Source organism: Oncorhynchus nerka, linkage group LG12, assembly GCF_034236695.1.
Source record: "Oncorhynchus nerka isolate Pitt River linkage group LG12, Oner_Uvic_2.0, whole genome shotgun sequence".
NCBI classification, from domain to species: domain Eukaryota; kingdom Metazoa; phylum Chordata; class Actinopteri; order Salmoniformes; family Salmonidae; genus Oncorhynchus; species Oncorhynchus nerka.
Genome location: NC_088407.1, coordinates 52014255 through 52037328, shown reverse-complemented (window position 1 = coordinate 52037328; position 23074 = coordinate 52014255). Strand labels below are relative to the sequence as shown.

At 47.5% G+C, this 23074-nt stretch overlaps 1 protein-coding gene across 1 annotated transcript in view; it reads left to right on the top strand.

Moving 5' to 3' along the window:
* Window positions 1-23074, top strand: part of LOC115138348 (protein GREB1-like) — a 52270-nt gene that overhangs the window by 25177 nt on the left and 4019 nt on the right. The window contains 28 exon segments of the mRNA XM_029675120.2: window positions 247-363; window positions 4147-4293; window positions 5385-5507; window positions 5783-5905; window positions 6266-6451; window positions 6777-7148; window positions 7469-7597; window positions 9560-9769; window positions 10160-10357; window positions 10780-10960; window positions 11086-11275; window positions 11400-11536; window positions 13769-14123; window positions 16986-17101; window positions 17185-17393; window positions 17583-17715; window positions 17717-17983; window positions 18542-18701; window positions 18791-18893; window positions 19212-19367; window positions 19702-19838; window positions 19988-20149; window positions 20587-20791; window positions 21078-21240; window positions 21404-21640; window positions 22054-22189; window positions 22615-22815; window positions 22902-23040. Coding sequence (XP_029530980.2) covers window positions 247-363; window positions 4147-4293; window positions 5385-5507; window positions 5783-5905; window positions 6266-6451; window positions 6777-7148; window positions 7469-7597; window positions 9560-9769; window positions 10160-10357; window positions 10780-10960; window positions 11086-11275; window positions 11400-11536; window positions 13769-14123; window positions 16986-17101; window positions 17185-17393; window positions 17583-17715; window positions 17717-17983; window positions 18542-18701; window positions 18791-18893; window positions 19212-19367; window positions 19702-19838; window positions 19988-20149; window positions 20587-20791; window positions 21078-21240; window positions 21404-21640; window positions 22054-22189; window positions 22615-22815; window positions 22902-23040 — 4992 coding nt within the window.

Below are 23074 nucleotides of genomic sequence, written 5' to 3'. Positions count from 1 at the left end.
TAGAGTAGAGTTTACATTCAAACGTAAATTGAGCTGACACTAACATAATCACTTGAGTGTCACTAATGCTTTTACGGAAAATGTCCATCCGTTCTCTCAAGTTAGTACACACACACAGACACTGTGTAAGTACAGGAGCATTGACTGTGTTCCGATGGTTTTGACTGTGTGGGTTTCTGTTTGCCTGTCTGGCTGTGTTTGTGTGTGAAGCCAAATGCTAATCTGACCGTGCCGTTGTCTTTTCAGAGACTAGAGGGAGACAGACGGCGCCCAACGCCTCTGACGGTCATGTGATCTCAGATGAGCACCTCCTCAATCCAGCAGTCACCGCTCACCCTGGACACCCACCCGGCAGCTATACTGGTACAGCACGCTCACACCCAGTACACTCACACCCAGTACACTCACACCCAGTACGCTCACAAGCAGTACGCTCACACCCAGTACGCTCACACCCAGTACACTCACACACACTCACACACACACACCCAGTACACACACACCCAGTACAGTCACAGATAGTACACTCACACCCAGTACACTCACAGACAGTACACTCACAGACAGTACACTCACAGACAGTACACTCACACCCAGTGCATTCACACACAGTACACTCACACACAGTACACTCACACACAGTACACTCACACCCAGTATACACACAGACAGTACACACAGACAGTACACTCAGACAGTACACTCACAGACAGTACACTCACACACAGTACACTCACACCCAGTACACTCACAGACAGTACACTCACAGACAGTACACTCACACCCAGTACACTCACAGACAGTACACTCACAGACAGTACACTCACACCCAGTGCATTCACACCCAGTATACTCACAGACAATACACTCACAGACAGTACACTCAGACAGTACACTCACACACAGTACACACAGACAGTACACACAGACAGTACACACAGACAGTACACTCACAGACAGTACACTCACAGACAGTACACTCACAGACAGTACACTCACACACAGTACACTCACACACAGTACACTCACACACAGTACACTCACACACAGTACACTCAGACAGTACACTCACAGACAGTACACTCAGACAGTACACTCACAGACAGTACACTCACACACAGTACACTCACACACAGTACACTCACAGACAGTACACTCACAGACAGTACACTCACACACAGTACACTCACACACAGTACACTCACAGACAGTACACTCACAGACAGTACACTCACAGACAGTACACTCACAGACAGTACACACAGACAGTACACTCACACACAGTACACTCACAGACAGTACACTCACAGACAGTACACTCACAGACAGTACACACAGACAGTACACTCACAGACAGTACACTCACAGACAGTACACTCACACCCAGTGCATTCACACCCAGTATACTCACAGACAATACACTCACAGACAGTACACTCACAGACAGTACACTCACAGACAGTACACTCACAGACAGTACACTCACAGACAGTACACTCACAGACAGTACACACAGACAGTACACACAGACAGTACACTCACAGACAGTACACTCACACCCAGTGCATTCACACCCAGTATACTCACAGACAGTACACTCACAGACAGTACACTCACAGACAGTACACTCACAGACAGTACACTCACAGACAGTACACTCACAGACAGTACACACAGACAGTACACACAGACAGTACACTCACAGACAGTACACTCACAGACAGTACACTCACAGACAGTACACTCAGACAGTACACTCACAGACAGTACACTCAGACAGTACACTCACACACAGTACACTCAGACAGTACACTCACAGACAGTACACACAGACAGTACACACAGACAGTACACTCACAGACAGTACACTCAGACAGTACACTCACAGACAGTACACTCACAGACAGTACACTCACACACAGTACACTCACACACAGTACACTCAGACAGTACACTCACAGACAGTACAGTCAGACACACAGACAGTACACACAGACAGTACACTCACAGACAGTACACAGACAGTACACTCACAGACAGTACACTCAGACAGACAGTACACTCTCACAGACAGTACACTCAGACAGTACACTCACAGACAGTACACTCAGACAGTACACTCACAGACAGTACACAGTACACTCACAGACAGTACACACAGACAGTACACACAGACAGTCACAGACAGTACACTCACACACAGTACACTCACAGACAGTACACTCACAGACAGTACACAGACAGTACACAGTACACTCACAGACAGTACACTCACAGACAGTACACTCACAGACAGTACACTCACACACAGTACACTACACTCTCAGACAGTACACAGTACACTCACAGACAGTACACTCACAGACAGTACACAGACAGTACACTCAGACAGTACACTCAGACAGTACACTACACTACACTCACAGACAGTACACTCACAGACAGTACACAGACAGTACACTCACAGACAGTACACTCACAGACAGTACACTCACAGACAGTACACTCAGACAGTACACACAGACAGTACACTCAGACAGACTCACACACAGTACACTCACAGACAGTACACTCACAGACAGTACACAGTACACTCACAGACACACACTCTCAGACAGTACACTCACAGACAGTACACTCACAGACAGTACACTCACAGACAGTACACACAGACAGTACACACAGACAGTACACTCACAGACAGTACACTCAGACAGTACACTCACAGACAGTACACTCACAGACAGTACACTCACACACAGTACACTCACACACAGTACACTCAGACAGTACACTCACAGACAGTACACTCACAGACAGTACACTCAGACAGTACACTCACAGACAGTACACTCAGACAGTACACTCACAGACAGTACACTCAGACAGTACACTCACACACAGTACACTCACACACAGTACACTCACAGACAGTACACTCAGACAGTACACACAGACAGTACACTCACACACAGTACACTCACACACAGTACACTCACAGACAGTACAGTATACTCACAGACAGTACACTCTCAGACAGTACACTCTCAGACAGTACACTCACAGACAGTACACTCACACACAGTACACTCACACACAGTACACTCACAGACAGTACACTCAGACAGTACACTCACAGACAGTACACTCAGACAGTACACTCACAGACAGTACACTCAGACAATACACTCACAGACAGTACACTCAGACAGTACACTCACAGACAGTACACTCAGACAGTACACTCACACACAGTACACTCACACACAGTACACTCACAGACAGTACACTCAGACAGTACACACAGACAGTACACTCACACACAGTACACTCACACACAGTACACTCACAGACAGTACACTCACAGACAGTATACTCACAGACAGTACACTCTCAGACAGTACACTCACAGACAGTACACTCACACACAGTACACTCACACACAGTACACTCACACACAGTACACTCACAGACAGTACACTCACAGACAGTATACTCACAGACAGTACACACAGACAGTACACTCACACAGTACACTCACAGACAGTACACTCACAGACAGTACACTCACAGACAGTACACTCACACACAGTACACTCACACACAGTACACTCACAGACAGTACACTCAGACAGTACACTCACAGACAGTACACTCAGACAGTACACACAGACAGTACACTCACACACAGTACACTCACACACAGTACACTCACAGACAGTACACTCACAGACAGTATACTCACAGACAGTACACTCTCAGACAGTACACTCACAGACAGTACACTCACACACAGTACACTCACACACAGTACACTCACACACAGTACACTCACAGACAGTACACTCACAGACAGTATACAGACAGTATAGACAGTACACACAGACAGTACACTCACACAGTACACTCACAGACAGTACACTCACAGACAGTACACTCACACACAGTACACTCACACACAGTACACTCAGACAGTACACTCACAGACAGTACACTCACAGACAGTACACTCACAGACAGTACACTCACACACAGTACACTCACACACAGTACACTCACAGACAATACACTCACAGACAGTATACTCACAGACATGACCCCACACTAGATGACCTTGGTTGCCGTTGTTGTTTTCCATCTCTCCAGCTGGCTCCCCTGTAGGTCCCATCGGTCAGCCTCACCTGGCCGACCTTCGCCCTCCCCTGACCAATGGGAGCCACACACCCCTATCCCAGAATCCTTTGCCCCATACGGCCGTACTGTCCAATGGACCAGGGAGACCCACAGTTATAGGTAACTTGTGTGTGTGTGTGTGTGTGTGTGTGTGTGTGTGTGCTTGCATGTATTTCTATTTGTGTGTGTGCACGTGTTTGTGTGTGTTTGTTTGTTTATTATAAAGGGGTATGATATAGAATGACATGCATTATAGCATCTCTATGGGGTAGGAGGCATGGCTTTAAATGTGTGATGTCATTGTAGACACCCCCCCCCCCCCACATCTTCACACCTCCCCCTGAAAGAGAGAGCTCCTGTGTTTTAACACTCTAAATGCCCAGTAGGAGCCGGCTGTATTGTGTGTGTGGGTCCCGGTTTTTACGACCCCCTTTCATTCAGTAACACTCTCCCTCTCTCCTTTCTTTCCTTCTATCTCCCTCAGACTGTTACCTCAATAAAAGTAGCACAGTAAAAAGTCTCTCCCTTTCTCTTTCTGTCAGTCTCATTCCCAGTGGGTTTAGTTGTAAAGTGGAAGGCCTCCTTCCTGCCAGTCTGGGTTTTGATAGGGGCGTTTCAACACGTGGGGCCTTTGGTCTTTGTCTCTGTTGCTACATAAGAAGAGAGCAGGCAGAGAGGAGAGGGAGGACAGCATGTGTAGAGGGGAAAGAGGAAGGAGCTGATTAATGTGACAAAGACTGTGCTATCTTTATCATCAATAGTGAGCTACGGTTATACTGCTGGCTGGTTGGTTAACTGGCTGGCTGGTTAGTTAGCTGGCTGGCTGGTTAGTTAGCTGGCTGGTTGGTTAACTGGCTGGCTGGTTGGTTAACTGGCTGGCTGGTTGGTTAACTGGCTGGCTGGTTAGTTAGCTGGTTGACTGGCTGAATGGCTGGTTGGTTAGCTGGCTGGCTGGCAGGCTGGTTGGGTAACTGGCTGGCTGGTTAGTTAGCTGGTTGACTGGCTGACTTGCTGGCTGGCATGAATCAATGAATTAATGAACAAGCAAGCAAATTAACTAGAATGCACTGTATTTAGGGTGCCTTATGAATGAATGTTGTCCCTCAAGAAGAAATGATTCTGTATATTCTGTATTTTTAAGTTGCCTGCACATCCAGAAGCGTCCCCCCTGAGACATACAATACATAACAGTGTGTTGCTTGTCCTGTCAGGAACACTCAATGCGGGACCACCTAAAAAGAGACACAAAGGCTGGTCTCCAGAGTCTTCCGCTGTGAAGACCCCCCCAGCTTCCTCTTCCTCTTCCTCATCGCTCACCAATGGTACCAAACCAGGTAGGAGCTCAGAGAGAGAGAGAGAGAGAGAGGGAGATGGAAAGAGGGAGAGGGAAAGAGAGAGAGAGGGAAAGGGAGAGGGAAAGAGAGAGAGGGAGAGAGAGAGAAAGAGAGGGAGAGGGAAAGAGAGAGAGAGAGAGAGAGAGAGAGAATGCATTTCAGAAGCGAAATAGCATACAAGGCTGCTATTTTCTTTGTGGGTATAGTTAGGTTAGTCACTACTGTTTTATGTCTGCTACCTGCTGTGTGTGTGTGTTTTTTCTCTTTACCCACAGACCATGCCCCCCCAGAGAGTATGTCCCAAGGGTCCTCCAACCCCCACTCTCCCCCCGGGCCGTCTGTCACAGTGCCTGATCAACTGCTGCACACCTGCAGACTCCAGCCCGTCATCTTCAGAGGTCAGAAGTGTGTGTGTGTGTGTGTGTGTGCACGCGTGTGTGTATTTGTGTGTGCTTCTGTGTGTGAGTGCGGTGATCCTATTCCTCAGTGGCATTAAACGCAAGAGTGCCACAAACCTCAGCAGACACTGAGGCCTGGAGTCTGAGCCCAGTGTCCATTGCTTAGCTGCACTTCTTAGCTAAGCAATGGAAAGGTCATAATGTCCTCTGCTCTCTCTCACTTCTCCACCTCTCAACATGCCACCCCTCCCCCTCGTCCCTCCATCCCCTGGGAGTATCCATTAGCTCACTGTCCATTTTCCCACAACCTGATCCTGTGCAGTAGCATCTGGTGTGTGTGTATATGTCTCTGGTCCCCAGGTCACGGCAGCCTACCCCAGTTGAGTGGTAAGGTGTGTGATGTGCAGGTCAGCTCCCTGCTCCAGAGCTGCTATCAGAACAGCCAGGCCCTGCCCAGGGTCTACCAACACTACGGACCCTCTCCCATACAGCCCCTGTCTGTAGAGATGCAGATACTACTCACTGTGTACTACCTGGTGCAACTAGGTGAGAGCGAGATGGTTGATTTCATTTTTTACATTTCAGTCATGCTCACAGTTACATTTGACATTGTAGTCGTTTAGCAGACGCTCTTATCGAGAGTGATTTACAGGAGCAATACGCATTGAGTGCCTTGCTCGAGGGCACATCGGCAGATATTTCCCTTGCTCTGGGATTCGAACCAGCGACCTTTCGGTTACTGGCCCAAACCCCTCAACCACTACATTACCTGCTGCCTCAGTTAAAAATTATGAATTGTGCAGAATGTACACATTGAGGCAATCGTTAAAAACCTAGTTGGTAATAACTGGTTATTGACGTTTCCCTCCAGGCCCAGACCAGGTCCCACTGATCCAGGACCTGGAGCAGATCTTCATGCGCTCCTGGAGAGAGTCCCACCTCCGTGAGATTCGCCAGCACCAGCAGCCCCAGCCTGGCCTCTCCCTCCCCCAGGCGCCCTCTACTCTGCCTGGGCTGCCACAGGCCCAGATCCTCACCCCCTCCCAGCTGCCCTGGCTGGCCCAGCTGGCAGCCTCGTCATGTGGGGAGGGTGTGGTGGTGCAGGAGGAGAAGGTCTCGATGGCTCTGGGGCTGGCTGGCACCTTCACTAGGCTGATGGAGGGACGGCTGGCTCATACCAACTATGTGGTCATCATCTGTACAGCCAAGGGACAGGAGACTGAGTCCTGTGTGGTGGTGACAGGTGCGTGTGTGTGTGTGTGTAGAGGGGTGGGGAGGGGGGTGTAATCTTATTTTGTGTGTGTGTGCGTGTGTAGAGGGGTGGGGAGGGGGTGTAATCTTATTGTGTGTGTGTGTGTGTGTGTAGAGGGGTGGGGAGAGGGGGGAATCTTATTGTGTGTGTGTGTGGGGGGGGGGGTGTAATCTTATTGTGTGTGGGTGCCTACCTGTCTCTTAAATTTGCTGTGTGTGTGTTTACACATCGACTCAAGTGGGGTTGCAGAGTTTTTGGTGCATGCATGTGTGTATGTAATAACTGGTGTATACTATGTGTGTGTGTTGTAGGTAAACACCAGTGTCGTATCCTGGTTGAGGGGATGTTCAGTCCCAGTGATAGTCTGAGAGAGATCAGTCAACAGCTGTCCTCTGGCATGACCCAGGAACTCACTGCCTTCTGCAACTCTCTGGGACCTGGTAAGACGACTACAGATCTTCATTTGAGACAGTTTACTACAGCAGGGAAAGAGCCCTGCAGCAACAGGACATTTGAATTATTATGTGGATTAGAATGAATGGATATTTTTTGTAGGGGTTGATACATTGTCCATAAGGGAAGATCAAGTCTGAAATGTGCATTTCCTGCTTCTCATCAACAAAACTGTGATCAAATGACATCTGTGCACAACCCACCTGGATGCTGAGAAAGTGTGTGTGTGTGTGTGTGTGTGTGTGTGTGTGTGTGTGTGTGTGTGTGTTTACACATCTTAAATGTAATGGATTGGTTTCATATACATATTTTCTAAGTGCTCTGAGGGATTTACACTGTACACTGTTTACTGTATGTACAGTTGAAGTCGGAAGTTTACATACACTTAGGTTGGAGTCATTAAAACTCGTTTTTCAACCACTCCACAAATGTCATGTTAACAAACTATAGAGTTGGCAAGTTGGTGAGGACATCTACTTTGTGCATGACACAAGTCATTTTTCCAACAATTGTTTACAGACAAATTATTCCAATTCCAGTGGGTCAGATGTTTACATACACTAAGTCGACTGTGCCTTTAAACAGCTTGGAAAATTCCATACAATGATGTCATGGCTTTAGAAGCTTCTTAAAGGCTAATTGACATCATTTGACTCAATTGGAGGTGTACCTTCAAACTCAGTGCCTCTTTGCTTAACACCATTGGAAAATCAAAAGAAATCAGCCAATTAATTGTAGACCTCCACAAGTCTGGTTCATCCTTGTGAGCAATTTCCAAACGCCTGAAAGTTAATCTGTACAAACAATAGTATGCAAGTATAAACACCATGGGACCACGCAGCTGTCATACTGCTCAGGAAGGAGACGCATTCTGTCTCCTGGAGATGAACGTACTTTGTTGCGAAAAGTGCAAATCAATCCCAGAACTATAGCAAAGGACCTTGTGAAGATGCTGGAGGAAACAGGTACAAAAGTATCTATATCCACAGTAAAATGAGTCCTATATCGACATAACCTGAAAGGCTGCTCAGCAAGGAAGAAACCACTGCTCCAAAACCACCATAAAAAAGCCAGACTACGGTTTGCAACTGCACATGGGGTCAAAGATGATACTTTTTGGAGAAATGTCCTCTGGTCTGATGAAACAAAAATAGAACTGTTTGGCCATAATGACCATCGTTATGTTTGGAGGGAAAAGGGGGAGGCTTGCAAGCCGAAGAACACCATCCGAACTGTGAAGCACGGGGGTGGCAGCATCATGTTGTGAGGGTGCTTTGCTGCAGGAGGGATGGTGCACTTCATAGATAGATGGCATCATGAGGAGGAAAATTGTGGATATATTGAAGCAACATCTCAAGACGTCAGTCAGGAAGCTAAAGCTTGGTCCCAAATGGGTCTTCCAAATGGACAATGACCCCAAGCATACTTCCAAAGTTGTGGCAAAATGGCTTAAGGACAACAAAGTCGAGGTATTGGAGTGGCCATCACAAAGCCCTCACCTCAATCCTATCAAAATATGTGGTTAGAACTGAAAAAGTGTGTGCGAGCAAGGAGGCCTACAAACCTGACTCAGTTACACCAGCTCTGTCAGGAGGAATGGGCCAAAATTCACTGAACTTATTGTGGGAAGCTTGTGGAAGGCTACCCAAAATGTTTGACCCAAGTTAAACAATTTAAAGGCAATGCTACCAAATACTAATTGAGTGTATGTGAACTTCTGACCCACTGGGAATGTGATAAACCCTCTGACCCACTGGAATGAAATAAAAACTGAAATAAATCATTATTCTTAAAATAAAGTGGTGATCCTAACTGACCTAAGACAGGACATTTTTACTAGGGTTAAATGTCAGGAATTGTGAAACTGAGTTTAAATGTATTTTGCTAAGGTGTATGTAAACTTCCCACTTCAACTGTATTTATCTCACCATATTGTATGTGTGTGTCAGATGGTGATGTAGATGTGTTGCTGGGAGGTGCTGCTAGGGAGAGCAGGAGCCATCCGCCCCCCCTGTCCAGCAGTCAGGAGTCCACAGGAGACAGCAGCCCTAGAGACAGACAGACGGACAGAGCTACATGCAGCCCCAAAGAGCCAGCCACAGACAGACACACAGACAGCCCCAAAGACAGAGCTGAGAGCCACAAGGACTCCTGCTCAGGTGAGATATGCAATCTGTGTGGAGAGAACATCATGAAATGTGTGTAGTTTGACAAGCTACATGCTGTAGAATTTCATGTGAAGTGGCAAGATGTGTTTGTAATACGTTTTGTGCGTACGTGTGTTGAGTTTATGACTTTGTACATATGTGTAGTCTGTCCAAAATCTGTGTGTGTGTGTGTGTGTGTGTGTGTGCATTGTGTTTATACATTTGTGTGGTGTCTAAAATGTGTGTTTCCATGTGTGTGTATGTACAGCACACACACCTGCTTTATCTTGGCCAGGTTGTAAATGAGAACTTGTTCTCAACTAGCCTACCTGGTTAAATAAAGGTGAAATAAATAAAAAATGAAATCGTCTCACGTGTATGTGTTTCCGTGTGTGTGTGTAGAGTACCGTGTGGAGTGGCGGGAGGTGCGGCCCATCCAGTTGGCGGTAGCCAGGAAGCTGCTGTCCCATGTGTGTGCCATCGCCGACTCCAGCACTCAGAACCTGGACCTGGGCTCCTTCGACAGGGTCCACTTCCTCATCTGTGTCCCTCCATCTGAGGTCACCTTCCAACAGACCGTACTGCATCTCTGGAACTCGGGTAAGATCCCTCCTCTCTTCCTCCTATTCTTCCTTCTCTTTTCTTTCACTTCTGTTCCAGATATCAACACATTCCTCTTCTCCCTCTCTTCCTCTTTCTCCTCCACTTTCATCTCACAGTTCAACAGACTCTCCTCTTCCTCCTCTGCCCCTCCCCTTTCTCCTCCTTCCCTCCTTCGCCTCAATCCCTCTGAGGTGTCTTCCAGGAAGTTGTCTTCAGGTCTCGTCCTCCTCCTAGCCGATGTCGGTGTTGTATAGAGCCCCTTTCTGGTGTATCGTAGAATCTTTGAGAAATGTGTTCACTCGCGTTACTCAAACCTTCAACTGGAACAAACTGGTGTCATGTGTGTGTATGTGCACGTGAGTATGTGCACGTGTGTGTCCGAGCTTTTGTGTGTGCTTAATCCCTGTCTGTGCGTGTAGGTGTCCTCCAGCAGCTGGGGTTGGAGCAGGAGTGTCTGTCTCAGAGAGAAGCTGAGCACTACGTGGTCAAGATGGACCAGGAGGCGAGAGCGCGCATTGATGACCTCATACAGGAAGCACACAGGAACTCTAACACACTCTACATCGTGGTCCACGACCACGCACACTGGGACATCAGCAGGTGTGTGTGCGCTTTGTGTGCTTTTTTTTTGCTCACGTGTGTCTGCGTGAGTGTGTCTGCGTGAGTGTGTCTGCGTGTTTGTAACGTGACCATAACGTACAGTATAAATACTCCCTGTCTCCCAGTGGGCCGTATGGTGCCAGCGTTGGTGACTCCTGCGGTGGGTTGGTGGACAGCCTGCTCAACTCCCTTCAGATCAGAGATGCCACCAACATCCTGACTCTCCACGTCACCTCGTTCCCCTTTGCCCTGCAGACACAACACACACGTATCAGCCCTTACAACGAGATACACTGGCCCTCTGCTTTCAATAACGTAAGATATTCACACACACACACACACACACACAGACCCACACTGACACAAACCCACACAGAGTCACAAACAGACACACACTGTTGTCTCAAGCTGTGTGTGTGTGTGTGTGTGTATGTGTCAGGACATGGATCTGTACCATGAGAAGACGCGGTACTTTGGTGTGTCGGAGCTGCTGGACTCGACTCGTTCAGGCAGCGGTCTGCCTCTCCTCCGCTACGACAGCTCCTTCGAAAGCATGGCCTCTGTCCTGGAGGAGAGGTAACACACACACTCATCATGCATACTGTACACACACACTCATCATGCATACTGTACACACACACACACTCATCATACATACTGTACACACACACACACACTCATCATACATACTGTACACACACACACACACACATCATACATGCTGTACATACACACACTCATCATACATACACAATCACACAGGTACAGAAAATTAACACAATTAACTGTATATGCAAATATACAGTAAATGGAGACGCCAGTGTTGTAGTACTCGAGTCTCGATTTTCCTGATTTGTGACTCAGACTTGGCCTCGCCTTCTCGTGACTTGTATTTGCACTTGGACTGGATAGGCTATGATAAGCAGAATATTAGCAGCACTAGATGCGCAGCGAAGGTCTTGTTTTGTTCCGCAGTGGGAGGGACAAGCCACATCCGGCCGGCACACAGCCTAGATCAGCTGGTGAGCTGAGGGGGAGCAAGCGATGAGTGAGGGCAGACAGGCAGGCTCCGCTCCAACACCGCCTCCGACCATCACGCGACTCTCTTGCTTCCCTGTAGCTAACCAGTCACCAGCCTTCTAGTTAGCTACCCTGCAGCCAATGACCAAAACGTCCTCTTTGGCCTCATGGGTGGAATGTTATTCATATTAAATTTTTTGGGATGAAAATGTTGTGTTTCTATGTCAAACAGTTGTGTTATATTTCAGTCTTTTGTGATGTATATAAAGTGTAGTATCGGGATGCAAACTCAAAATTGTATACATTAAGTCTATATCTGACATGCTGTCTTCTTTTTCTAAGCCCATAACCGTGTGTGTGAGGTCTATACTTTTGTTTCAACGTAGATTTGTGTAAGACTACCTAGAAACACTATGTGACCCTGATGTAGCCCACTGCGGTAAAAGGTTAAGAAGCACAAGAAACGATAGCATTGAGTTGAATAGTAAAACAACGGTCTCGCTTTTTTTTTGGTCCGTCTCCCCCTTGAGTATAGACAGTAGGCTGTATTTGAATGTGTCTTCTCGCTCCCTTCCACTTTCCCCACTGCGTCCCATAGCCAGGTTCTGACAAGTCTCCCTCTATTCTACACACCGTACGGCTTGTTTCTCACCATTCAAAAAGTTAGGACCCATATGACCGATGCTACATTATTAGCCTTTCTAGCGTACATTGGCGGGCCACATTTTACATGCATAAACGATATCGCAGGCCGTTCTAAAAGTAGGCCACTTGCGGACTAACCATTTGTTTAGGCAAACATTTGTTCAGCCATTTTACCTAGCTAGCTAACACCCTGGTAACTTTACCAGTGGCCTATACCCGAATGCAAACATTTGTTCAGCCATTTTACCTAGCTAGCTAACACCCTGGTAACTTTACCAGTGGCCTATACCCGAATGCAAACATTTGTTCAGCCATTTTACCTAGCTAGCTAACACCCTGGTAACTTTACCAGTGGGAATGCAAACATTTGTTCAGCCAGTGGTAACTTTACCAGTGGCCTATACCCGAATGCAAACATTTGTTCAGCCATTTTACCTAGCTAGCTAACACCCTGGTAACTTTACCAGTGGCCTATACCCGAATGCAAACATTTGTTCAGCCATTTTACCTAGCTAGCTAACACCCTGGTAACTTTACCAGTGGCCTATACCCGAATGCAAACATTTGTTCAGCCATTTTACCTAGCTAGCTAACACCCTGGTAACTTTACCAGTGGCCTATACCCGAATGCAAACATTTGGTGGCACAGAAAAAAAGGAAAGGGGATAGCAAACAATTTATTGACTAAATAAATCCTCTTGCCACTTACTACACTATATCTAACTGGGTAAATTACATTATTTTGAGTTCATGTGGATCCAACTTCAACAGGACCAGGAATCAAGCACTGGGACTCAGACTTCAGTCCTAGGGACTCGACCATTTATTTAACTAGGCAAGTCAGTTAAGAACAAATTTGTATTTACAATGACAGCCTACTGGGGAACAGTGGGTTAACTGCCTTTTTCAGGAGCAGAACAACAGATTTTTACCTTGTCAGCTCGGGATTCGATCCAGCAACCTTTTGGTTACTGGCCCAATGCGCTAACCACTTGCCGCCCCATTGGTGACTCAGGGTACTTGGGACTCAACTCGGACTCAAGGTTTAGTGACTCGACTACATCACTGAGAGAATCACAATTGATTTATCGAAATGACACAAGAATGTAGCAAATAACAAAATGTATCAATCCCCTGTCCCAGGTTCCCCAAGCTACACAGTGCAGTGATCCGGACCCAGGTTCTGGTCCAGCACTACTGTGTGGCTCTGATGGCCGTGTCAGGTCGGCCTGGCTCAGGGGGGCGGAGCATACATAAACACACCTCCGTCGAGACGCTGGAGATAGTCCAGAGTCTGCTCAGCTCCGCCCAGCGATGCCCCACCCACCACGGTCACATGGTGCTGCTACGGATCCCCTCATTGGCTCTGGCAGGGTGGGCTCACCAGCGGCTGGCGTGGGTCAGACAGAGACTGGGGCTGGGGGAGCGCTTTGAGATCATCCTGGGAAACCCCAGCCAAGCCCTCAGCGTAGGACAGAGCTTCACTGAGCGCATCAAGGTAGGGGATAAACCACTGGACAACTGGATGAAGAGTTCTGATTTAAGATCAGTTTTGCCGTTGGCTTTTAGATCACAATGAATAAGATTACATGGACAGGGACCTGATCCCGGATCAGGTCTCTAATCTGAAACACTTGATGCATACAGATCCTGGTTAGCAAGATGACAGTTACTTGACAGGATTGTAAAACAATCTCAATATGGGGAAGGTTACAAATATTATGACATTATTTGTAAAAACTGTTAGGATGAAAATGATTTTGGATTGCTGGTGTTGGGCTACCATGATGGTGTGCTGTTAAGAACACAGGGGGAGGAGTACAGATTAAAAGGGCTAACCCGGTCAAATGGTCAAGGGAATATACAGTACCAGTCCAAAGTTTGGACACACCTACTCATTCCAGGGTTTTTCTTTATTTCTGCTTGAGAGAATGCCAAGAGTGTGCAAAGCTGTCATCAAGGCAAAGGGTGGCTACTTTGAAGAATCTCAAATATAACATATATTTTGATTTGTTTAACACTTTATTTTGGTTACTACATGATTCCATATGTGTTATTTCATAGTTTTGATATCTTCACTATTATTCTACAAAGTCGAAAAATGTAAAAATAAAGAAAAACCCTTGAATGAACGTTTGACTGGTACTGTAGGTGGGATGGTAAGATGTTTTTTCTGTTCAATAAAACATCTAGGTAAACACCAAGGTAGAAGAGCTATACATTACATATAAAACATTTGAATACACATTTCCCTAGTCATTTTTCCGGTCCATTAGGTAGCCACTGATTGCCTTCAGGTGAGTCCATTTTAAAGGGATCGTCACTAGGTACCACAGCCACAAAGTCATAATTATGTCTAAACCCCACCTATTTCTAATATTTGATCTTCTTGAAATCTGATTTGAACCCTAATCTTAAAGGGAAACTTCACAATTGTTCAACTTCATATTCATCATCTCCAGCACCACCCCAACATCAACAGATGTGATAATGGCATGTTTCTATGTTTTGTGGTAAAAAATATAGGAAAATAAATGGAAAATAAGTGTTTCCAATGACATCATTGGTGTGCGTCGTGTGATTTCGACCAATTGTGAGTTGGCATTGCCTACTAATTGGTTGATGATGTCGTTGGAAACACTACACTGTCTTTTTTTCTACATAACAGAAATGTGCCATTTTCGCATACAGTGCCTTCCAGGAAGTATTCAGACCACATTACTTTTTCCACATTTTGTTACGTTACAGCCTTATTCTAAATTGGATTAAATAGTTGTTTTTTTCCCCTCATCAATCTACACAAAATACCCCAAAATGCCAAAGCAAAAACAGTTTAAAAAATATATAATTTTCAAACGTATACAAAATAAATACATTTAACATCACATTTACATAAATATTAAGACCCTTTACTAAGGACTTTGTTGAAGCACCTTTGGCAGCGATTACAGTATTGAGTCTTCTTGTGTATGACACTACAAGTTTGGCACACCTGTATTTGAGGAGTTTCTCCCATTCTTCTCTGCAGAACCTCTCAAGCTCTGTCAGGTTGAATAGGGAGCAATGCTGCATGGCTATGATGTTGGGTTGGTGCTTGAGATGATGAATATGAAGTTGAATTTTTTTTAAAATTTCCATCTGACCACACTGCTAACCATATGCCTAACCATAACCTGAAATTAAAACCAAAAATCAAACATTTGTTTTCATGGATCTTTACAGTATATAGCCAAATCGAACTTTGTGGCTGTGATAACTAGTGACAACCATTTAAAGGTTGAGTGGGTGTGGCAGAAGATCTGCCTCTGGAACAGGAAGTGGATGGGATTGGTTGGTGGGAAAGTAAGTCAATATGAGTGGCAGAATTTTCTACTGCCACCTTAAATATGCTGCATATTTTAATTACAGGAACTCATGTCCATTAAGTGTGCTACTGTAGGTGGTTGGGGGGGCTGGGCTGTAGGGGAAGGAAGATGCTCCCGGAGCCACCCATCAGCAGGTGGTGGAATAGCTTGGGTAACTGGTCGCCCATGGAATACCACAGGAAGTTGCTCTGGTGGGGGGGGGGGGCGGAGCAGAACACTGATGCGGTTTAATGGAAACTGGAATGGACTCGTGGGCACAATGGAAGCCAGGGTGTTCTTGGGGGCCAGGCTAGTCGCTTGGACTCGGACTGGTGCAGACCTGACAAAATGGGAATGACTTAGGATCTGGGATTGCAGAAGGTACAATGCCGGATCCTGCGAATAAGTGAGGTAGAATTTGGGACGGGGAACTTTTTGATAAGGGACTTGGAGAGGGACTGACATAAGTGGGTAGATCTACTGGGTAGATGCAGGTTATATGGTTGTTGGTAGGCTAGAGATCTCTTGTTGTCCATACACTCGATTTTCCACTTTATTACCCTAATTTTCTCCCGGAAGGGGAACACTCAGTCGGCTGGTGATCTGTTCTCCATTTCCACCACGATAGCCTGATCGGGCTTGAAGGACCATGTAAAAACTGGTAGGCTGAAAAGACTATATTCGGGTGGATTGCTGGTGTTGGTATGGGCTACCGTGAATAATATAAGTGGGATGGTAACACCAAGGTTGAAGAGCTATACATTACATATCAAACATTCTAACACTACACATTTCCCTAGTCAGGCTTCCAGTCCATTAGGTAGCCACTGATTGCCTTCAGGTGAGTCCATTTAAAGAGTGAGTGGGTGTGACAGAAGTCCTGCCTCTGCAACAGGAAGCGGATGGGACTGGTTGGTGGGAATGTCAGTCAATGTGAATGGGCAGAATTTCCTATATTATTACATCTGTATTGTTCTAGCACTTGGTTAAATTGTGTGTGTGTGTGTTGTGTCCAGGCATGGCTGAAGATCCAGGAGACAGACTGGGTTCCCCGTACCTACCTGGAGCTAGAGGCCCTCCCCTGCATCCTCATCCTCTCTGGGGCAGACCCCCTGGGAGAATCACTACCTAGGTACACACACATAGTACCTGTATATTTATCCTGATTGGTTGGTTGATTGGTTGATTGATGTATTTTCTCTCTCCTCCAACCAGATCACTGAAGTACTGTGACCTGCGTGTGATAAGCTCCTCCTACCTGCAGCGCACGTCATTGGAGGAAGAGCTGGGATTGGCTGCCTACCTGATGAGGGTGGAGTCCCAGGGGTCACAACCCCTCAGCCACGTCCCCGGTAGCGACCTATCAGAGAGCGACCGGGACAAACTCCGCAGTACCGACAACGAGGAGGAGGAGAGAGAGAACGGTGAGCGATGGAGCGCCATCCACTGGCCAAATTCAATGAAATACAACACAATTCTAGCTATTCAATAAGACACTATACTTTCAAAATGGGTGTTTATAACCTTAAACAACACATTTGACGGTTTATAACAGTAAACTCATCTCTGCATACATCCCTTACTCACTTTTTCCTCTCCTGTCTTCCCTCTAGCTCTGAAGTCGGAGCTCCCTGGTTTGGGTCATTTCCCTCCCCCCCACCCTCACTCAGCCCCCCAGCCCCTCCGACCCTTCTCCGACAGCAGTGCTGCGGCCACTCTCCATCTCCACACCACCCCCCTGACCCCATCACTCCTCCACCTGTCCAAACCCGAACCCACCTAACCCCTCCGACACCCAGCGCTGGCCCTCCAAGTCAACCTCCTCTGACTCCTCCTCCCCCCTTCCCCCCTCCCCCCTTCAGAGCTGCTCCTGGGCACAGGGGGTGAGTCGCCCCCCCTCCGTGCTGCTGCCCCGGGCACTCTATGACATCATCACGGCGTGCGACGAGGGTGGACTGCCTCGCTGCACCTCCTTCCTGCCGCACCTGTCTGTAGACTGGGCCAGCTCCTTCAGGTAGGGACAAACACACACACATCTCACCTGTCTGTAGACTGGGCCAGCTCCTTCAGGTAGGGACAAACACACACACATCTCACCTGTCTGTAGACTGGGCCAGCTCCTTCAGGTAGGGACAAACACACACACATCTCACCTGTCTGTAGACTGGGCCAGCTCCTTCAGGTAGGGACAAACACACACACATCTCACCTGTCTGTAGACCGGGCCAGCTCCTTCAGGTAGGGACAAACACATCTCACCTGTCTGTAGACCGGGCCAGCCTCTTCAGGTAGGGACAAACACATCTCACCTGTCTGTAGACCGGGCCAGCCTCTTCAGGTAGGGACAAACACACACACACATCTCACCTGTCTGTAGACCGGGCCAGCCTCTTCAGGTAGGGACAAACACACACACACATCTCACCTGTCTGTAGACTGGGCCAGCTCCTTCAGGTAGGGACAAACACACACACACACATCTCACCTGTCCGTAGTCTGGGCCGGCTCCACACACACTGGTGAGTAAGATGATGCTGTATTTGAATGTTTCCTTTGCGTTCCTCTGTGTCAGACCTCTGCTGAGTAAGATGATGACGTGTACAGAACAGTCTCTGTATTACCGCCAGTGGACCATCCCAAGGCCTTGCCACATGGACAGCAGCAACCGCCCCGCAGAGGGACGCACGGACAACTTCCATCCCCGCAGACTGCTGCTCAGCGGGCCCCCACAGGTACACACACACACACTGGTGACAGACTCACACACACACACACACACACACACACACACACACTATTCTGACTACTGGAACCTGTTCAGGTGGGGAAGACAGGGGCGTACCTCCAGTTTCTGGGCATCCTGTCTCGTATGCTGATCAGACTGATGGAGGTGGACATCTATGACGAGGAAGAGATCAACACCAGTGAGTTACCTTGACAACACTCCCTGGCCCCAGCTCCATAACTACCACGGCCCTCCACTCTGCACCAGTCTTAATAATATGCATCACGTGTGTGTAGAACACTTTGAATGAATTACAGGACAGTACATAGCTTCCACGAAGAGGTTATTTTAGGTAGATATTTGCTGGTATAGACGTCTGTGTGTTGTATACACAACATGTGTAATGCATTATGAATTAATGTGCATTTAGGGATGTTTATTAAGGACCCATGAGCTGTTGTGACTGTATTATGAATATAAACACGTGTGTGTGTGTGTGTGTGTGTGTGTGGTATAGGTGACCAGCTGGAGGGTGTCCAGTACCACCCAGCCTGTGCTCCCTGGCCGATAATAGAAACACTGAGGAGCATGCCCTTCGACTACACCGTCCACAACCCCAAATATGAAGACATCAGCACTGTCTATTGCCCTGACTACTACCCCAACACTGACGGTAGGATAGGGGAGTGGGGCATCTCTCTCGGTTACCATTATGATTGTGAGGTTTACTAGATGACGTCTTTGTCTTGGACCTCCTGATCTCTTTCTCCACTATTTCCAGCTTGGCTGAGCTCTGTACAAAAAAAAAGGCTTATTCTACTGTCCGCATAGGAGAACCCTTTTATGTTCTAGATAGATGTTCTAGAACCATTCTGGGTTCTAGATACGTGCATTTTATTCTAAGAGTGTAGCTGTATGTACGTGACTGTGGTTATCAGAGATGTTCCATGGTTATAGACTGACGTTTGCCAGGTTAACTAACCCCCAGCCCCTGCTCTGTCCCCCAGGAAACCCCAGACGTAAGGAGGACGTGTATCTGCGGAGGCGTACGGCCAGGATCAAATTGTCCAAATACGCAGCCTACAACACCTACCACCACTGTGAGCAGTGTCACCAGTACACGGGCTTCAACCCCGGATACCAGGTGAGCTGAGAACACACACACACACACTGTTTATTCTTAGCTGCTCCGTTGGTCTCATTCTCATTGCTCAGTTGGTCTACTCGATGTGTAATAATGTATTCTAGACCTGTAGCTAGATAATGTGTTCGACCATATACTTTACCTGGTAGATGTATGAGTCGCTGCTGCATGGCTTCACCTTCTCCCACCTGCTGCTGGGGGAGGAGATCCAGCTCTACTTCATCATCCCCAAGTCTAAGCAACACCACTTCAGCTTCAGCCAACCAGGAGGCCAGCTGGAGAGCATGAGACTGCCCCTCACCTCCGATTGGGTAACCTAACTAAGGCCCTTTGCCCCTACTACTAACCATAGTACCCATTCTCTACCCTTCTTCCTCAAGGGCGCACTTGTTCACTCCCATTTATGGGTGTAAGAAATGTGGTACAAACGTCCTTACAGCAATCCGGTGCCTTTCAATCTGCTAGGGGGGGATGAGCAAGTGCACAAGTCAAGGAGGAGAGTAGAGAGTCAGACCACAGCCATACTCTAACATTTACATGAACCCCTGCAGAATGCACTGGCTAATTCCACCACCCAGGTTCCTGTTTGCCTCATCTGCCAACCGTTCTTTGTTTCTCTATGCCTTCACCATCTGAAACCTCCTCTATATACGGACCTACAAAGTGTAGAGGCCCTAAGATCATCCAATCTTTGCAGAACCCACTCAGACATTAATATACCGCTGCATGTTTCTCTCCCCCCCATCAGAACCCAGACTGCATCAAGAGCCCCATCTTCACCCCGACAACGGGTCGTCATGAGCACGGCCTGTTTAACCTGTACCACGCCATGGACGGGGCGGCCCACCTCCACATCCTGGTCGTCAAGGAGTACGAGATGGCTGTCTATAAGAAGTACTGGCCCAACCACATCATGCTGGTGCTGCCCACTGTCTTCAATGGAGCCGGCATCGGTACGCTAACTACCGCCAATCTCTTTCCCATTCACTCACTACCTCTCTCACTCTCCCTCTCACTTTGTCTATCTCTCCCCCGTTGTGGAGTGAGAGAGTGAGTGAGTGAGTGAGTGAGTGAGTGAGTGAGTGAGTGAGTGAGTGAGTGAGTGAGTGAATGAGTGAGTGGAGGAGAGATTACACACAACAGACAAGACTATCTAACAACATGAGACGCACTAACACAGAAAAATAACAGCAGTGTTTCCTGATGTCTCACTCTCTGACCTCTGGCCCCTCCCCCAAGGTGCTGCCCACTTCCTGATCAAGGAGCTGTCTTATCACAACCTGGGGCTGGAGCGCAGGCACAGGCTGGAGGGAGGGGGGCCGCCGGCCGACGTCTGGCCCTTCATCATAGTCTCTGATGACTCCTGCGTCATGTGGAACGCCGTGGACCTGGACTCCCACAGGCATACACACACAAACACACACTCACCCAAACACACACACACTCACACATACAAGGAACAAGTTTCAGCTACACACACACACATCAACACATTGTTTTGTTTATATTGATCTTTTGAAAGTATTGTCCTCACGGAGCTCTGTAATCATCTCTCTCCCCTCCAGTGCCTCAGGGCCTGTAGAGAGGAACGTGTCTCTGAAGCAGGTGCTGCAGCACATGGAGGCGTGTCCCGACCTCACCCAGTATGGCCTCTGTGGGATCAGGAAGTGGGGCAGTCGCTCCCCGAGTCAGGGGAAGGGGGGAGGAGCTCGTCACGAGGAACCGTTCTCCAGAGGACACCTCCACGACTTCCTGCTTCTCAATGTAGACCTGACCCAGGACGTCCAATACAACGAAAACAGGCGAGACAGTAGAATAGAGTCAAATGTTATCACATTTTAGTAGACACTCTTTTCCAGATTAAGTGCCATGCTAAAGGGTACAACGGCAGATTTTTCACCTCGTCAGCTCAGGGATTCGAACCAGAAACCTTTTAGTTACTGGCCCAACACTCTTAAACGCTAGGCTACCTGCTGCCGAATATGAAAGAATGGAATACAACCAGAATGGATGAGAGAGGACAGCCACTTTACTTTACATAAGTAATTGTTATGGTAAGAGGCTGCTAGGTTGAAGTGGTTTCTATGTGAAACATCAGATCTCTGGTGAAAAACAACTTCACTGAGACATCACTCTTCCTCTTTCTCACTCTTCTTTTTATCTTCCTTCTTCCTCTCACGCTCCACTCTCTTCCTCTTCCTCTGCGCCACCTCAGGTTCATGTGTGATGATGTGGACTTCACCCTGCGAGCCCACAGTGCTGGTCTGCTCATCTGTCGTTTCAACAACTTCAGTGTGATGAAGAAACAGATCGCTATCGGAGGATACCGTACCTTCATCATCAAGACCAAGGTACAGGCTTACACACACACACTCACATACACAAAACCACACGCACAAATACAATAAAATAGGCAGACATGCACAAAACCACACACACACACACACCCGCATCACCACCTTCATCATCGTGTCACTCGACTTAAGATCAAATGTAGTGTTCCGATGAGATCGATTCATATCCCTCTCTAATGTAATATCTCAGTTCTGGGGCTCGATTCAATCCGTATTGCTGAAGTTCCGCGTTATAGCGGGATTGACATTTTTAGGTCATTTCTGATTGAGCCGGTGGTGTGTACCGTGAATCCAGTCTCCGCCAATTCTGGAACATTACCTTGAAATGTATATCTTCAGCAACATGTATTGAATCCAGTCGCTAATTTTGTCTAATGTTCATGCGTTGACCGTTGCAATGTTGATGTAATGTGTGGTTTTAGATAACCGACGTCCCCACCTCCATCCAGCCGTCACAGTATATCTGTGCCCCGGACAGCAAGCATCCATTCCTGGCCACGCCTGCACAACTACTGCTAGAGAAATACCTGCAACACACCAGCCAACGGCTGTTCCCCCTCAGCGCACGCAACTACACACACCCCATTCTGTCTGTAGACTGCTACCTCAACCTGGGGCCTGAGGTACACACACACACACACACAAATACATATGTGATTGTTTCGATGTCAGATCACTCAACGGTGCGTCTTTTTCCCCCTCCTTCTAGGTGACGGTGTGTTTTGTGAGTTCCAGACCTCACTCCATCAACATCAGTACTGCAGAGCTGCTGTTCAGCGGCCTGTTGCTCTGCTTCTGTGATTCCTTCGTCACACCAGGCTTTCTTAAGAAGTTTCACTTCCTCAAAGGTACACGCACAAAGACCCATGCAGGCACACACCA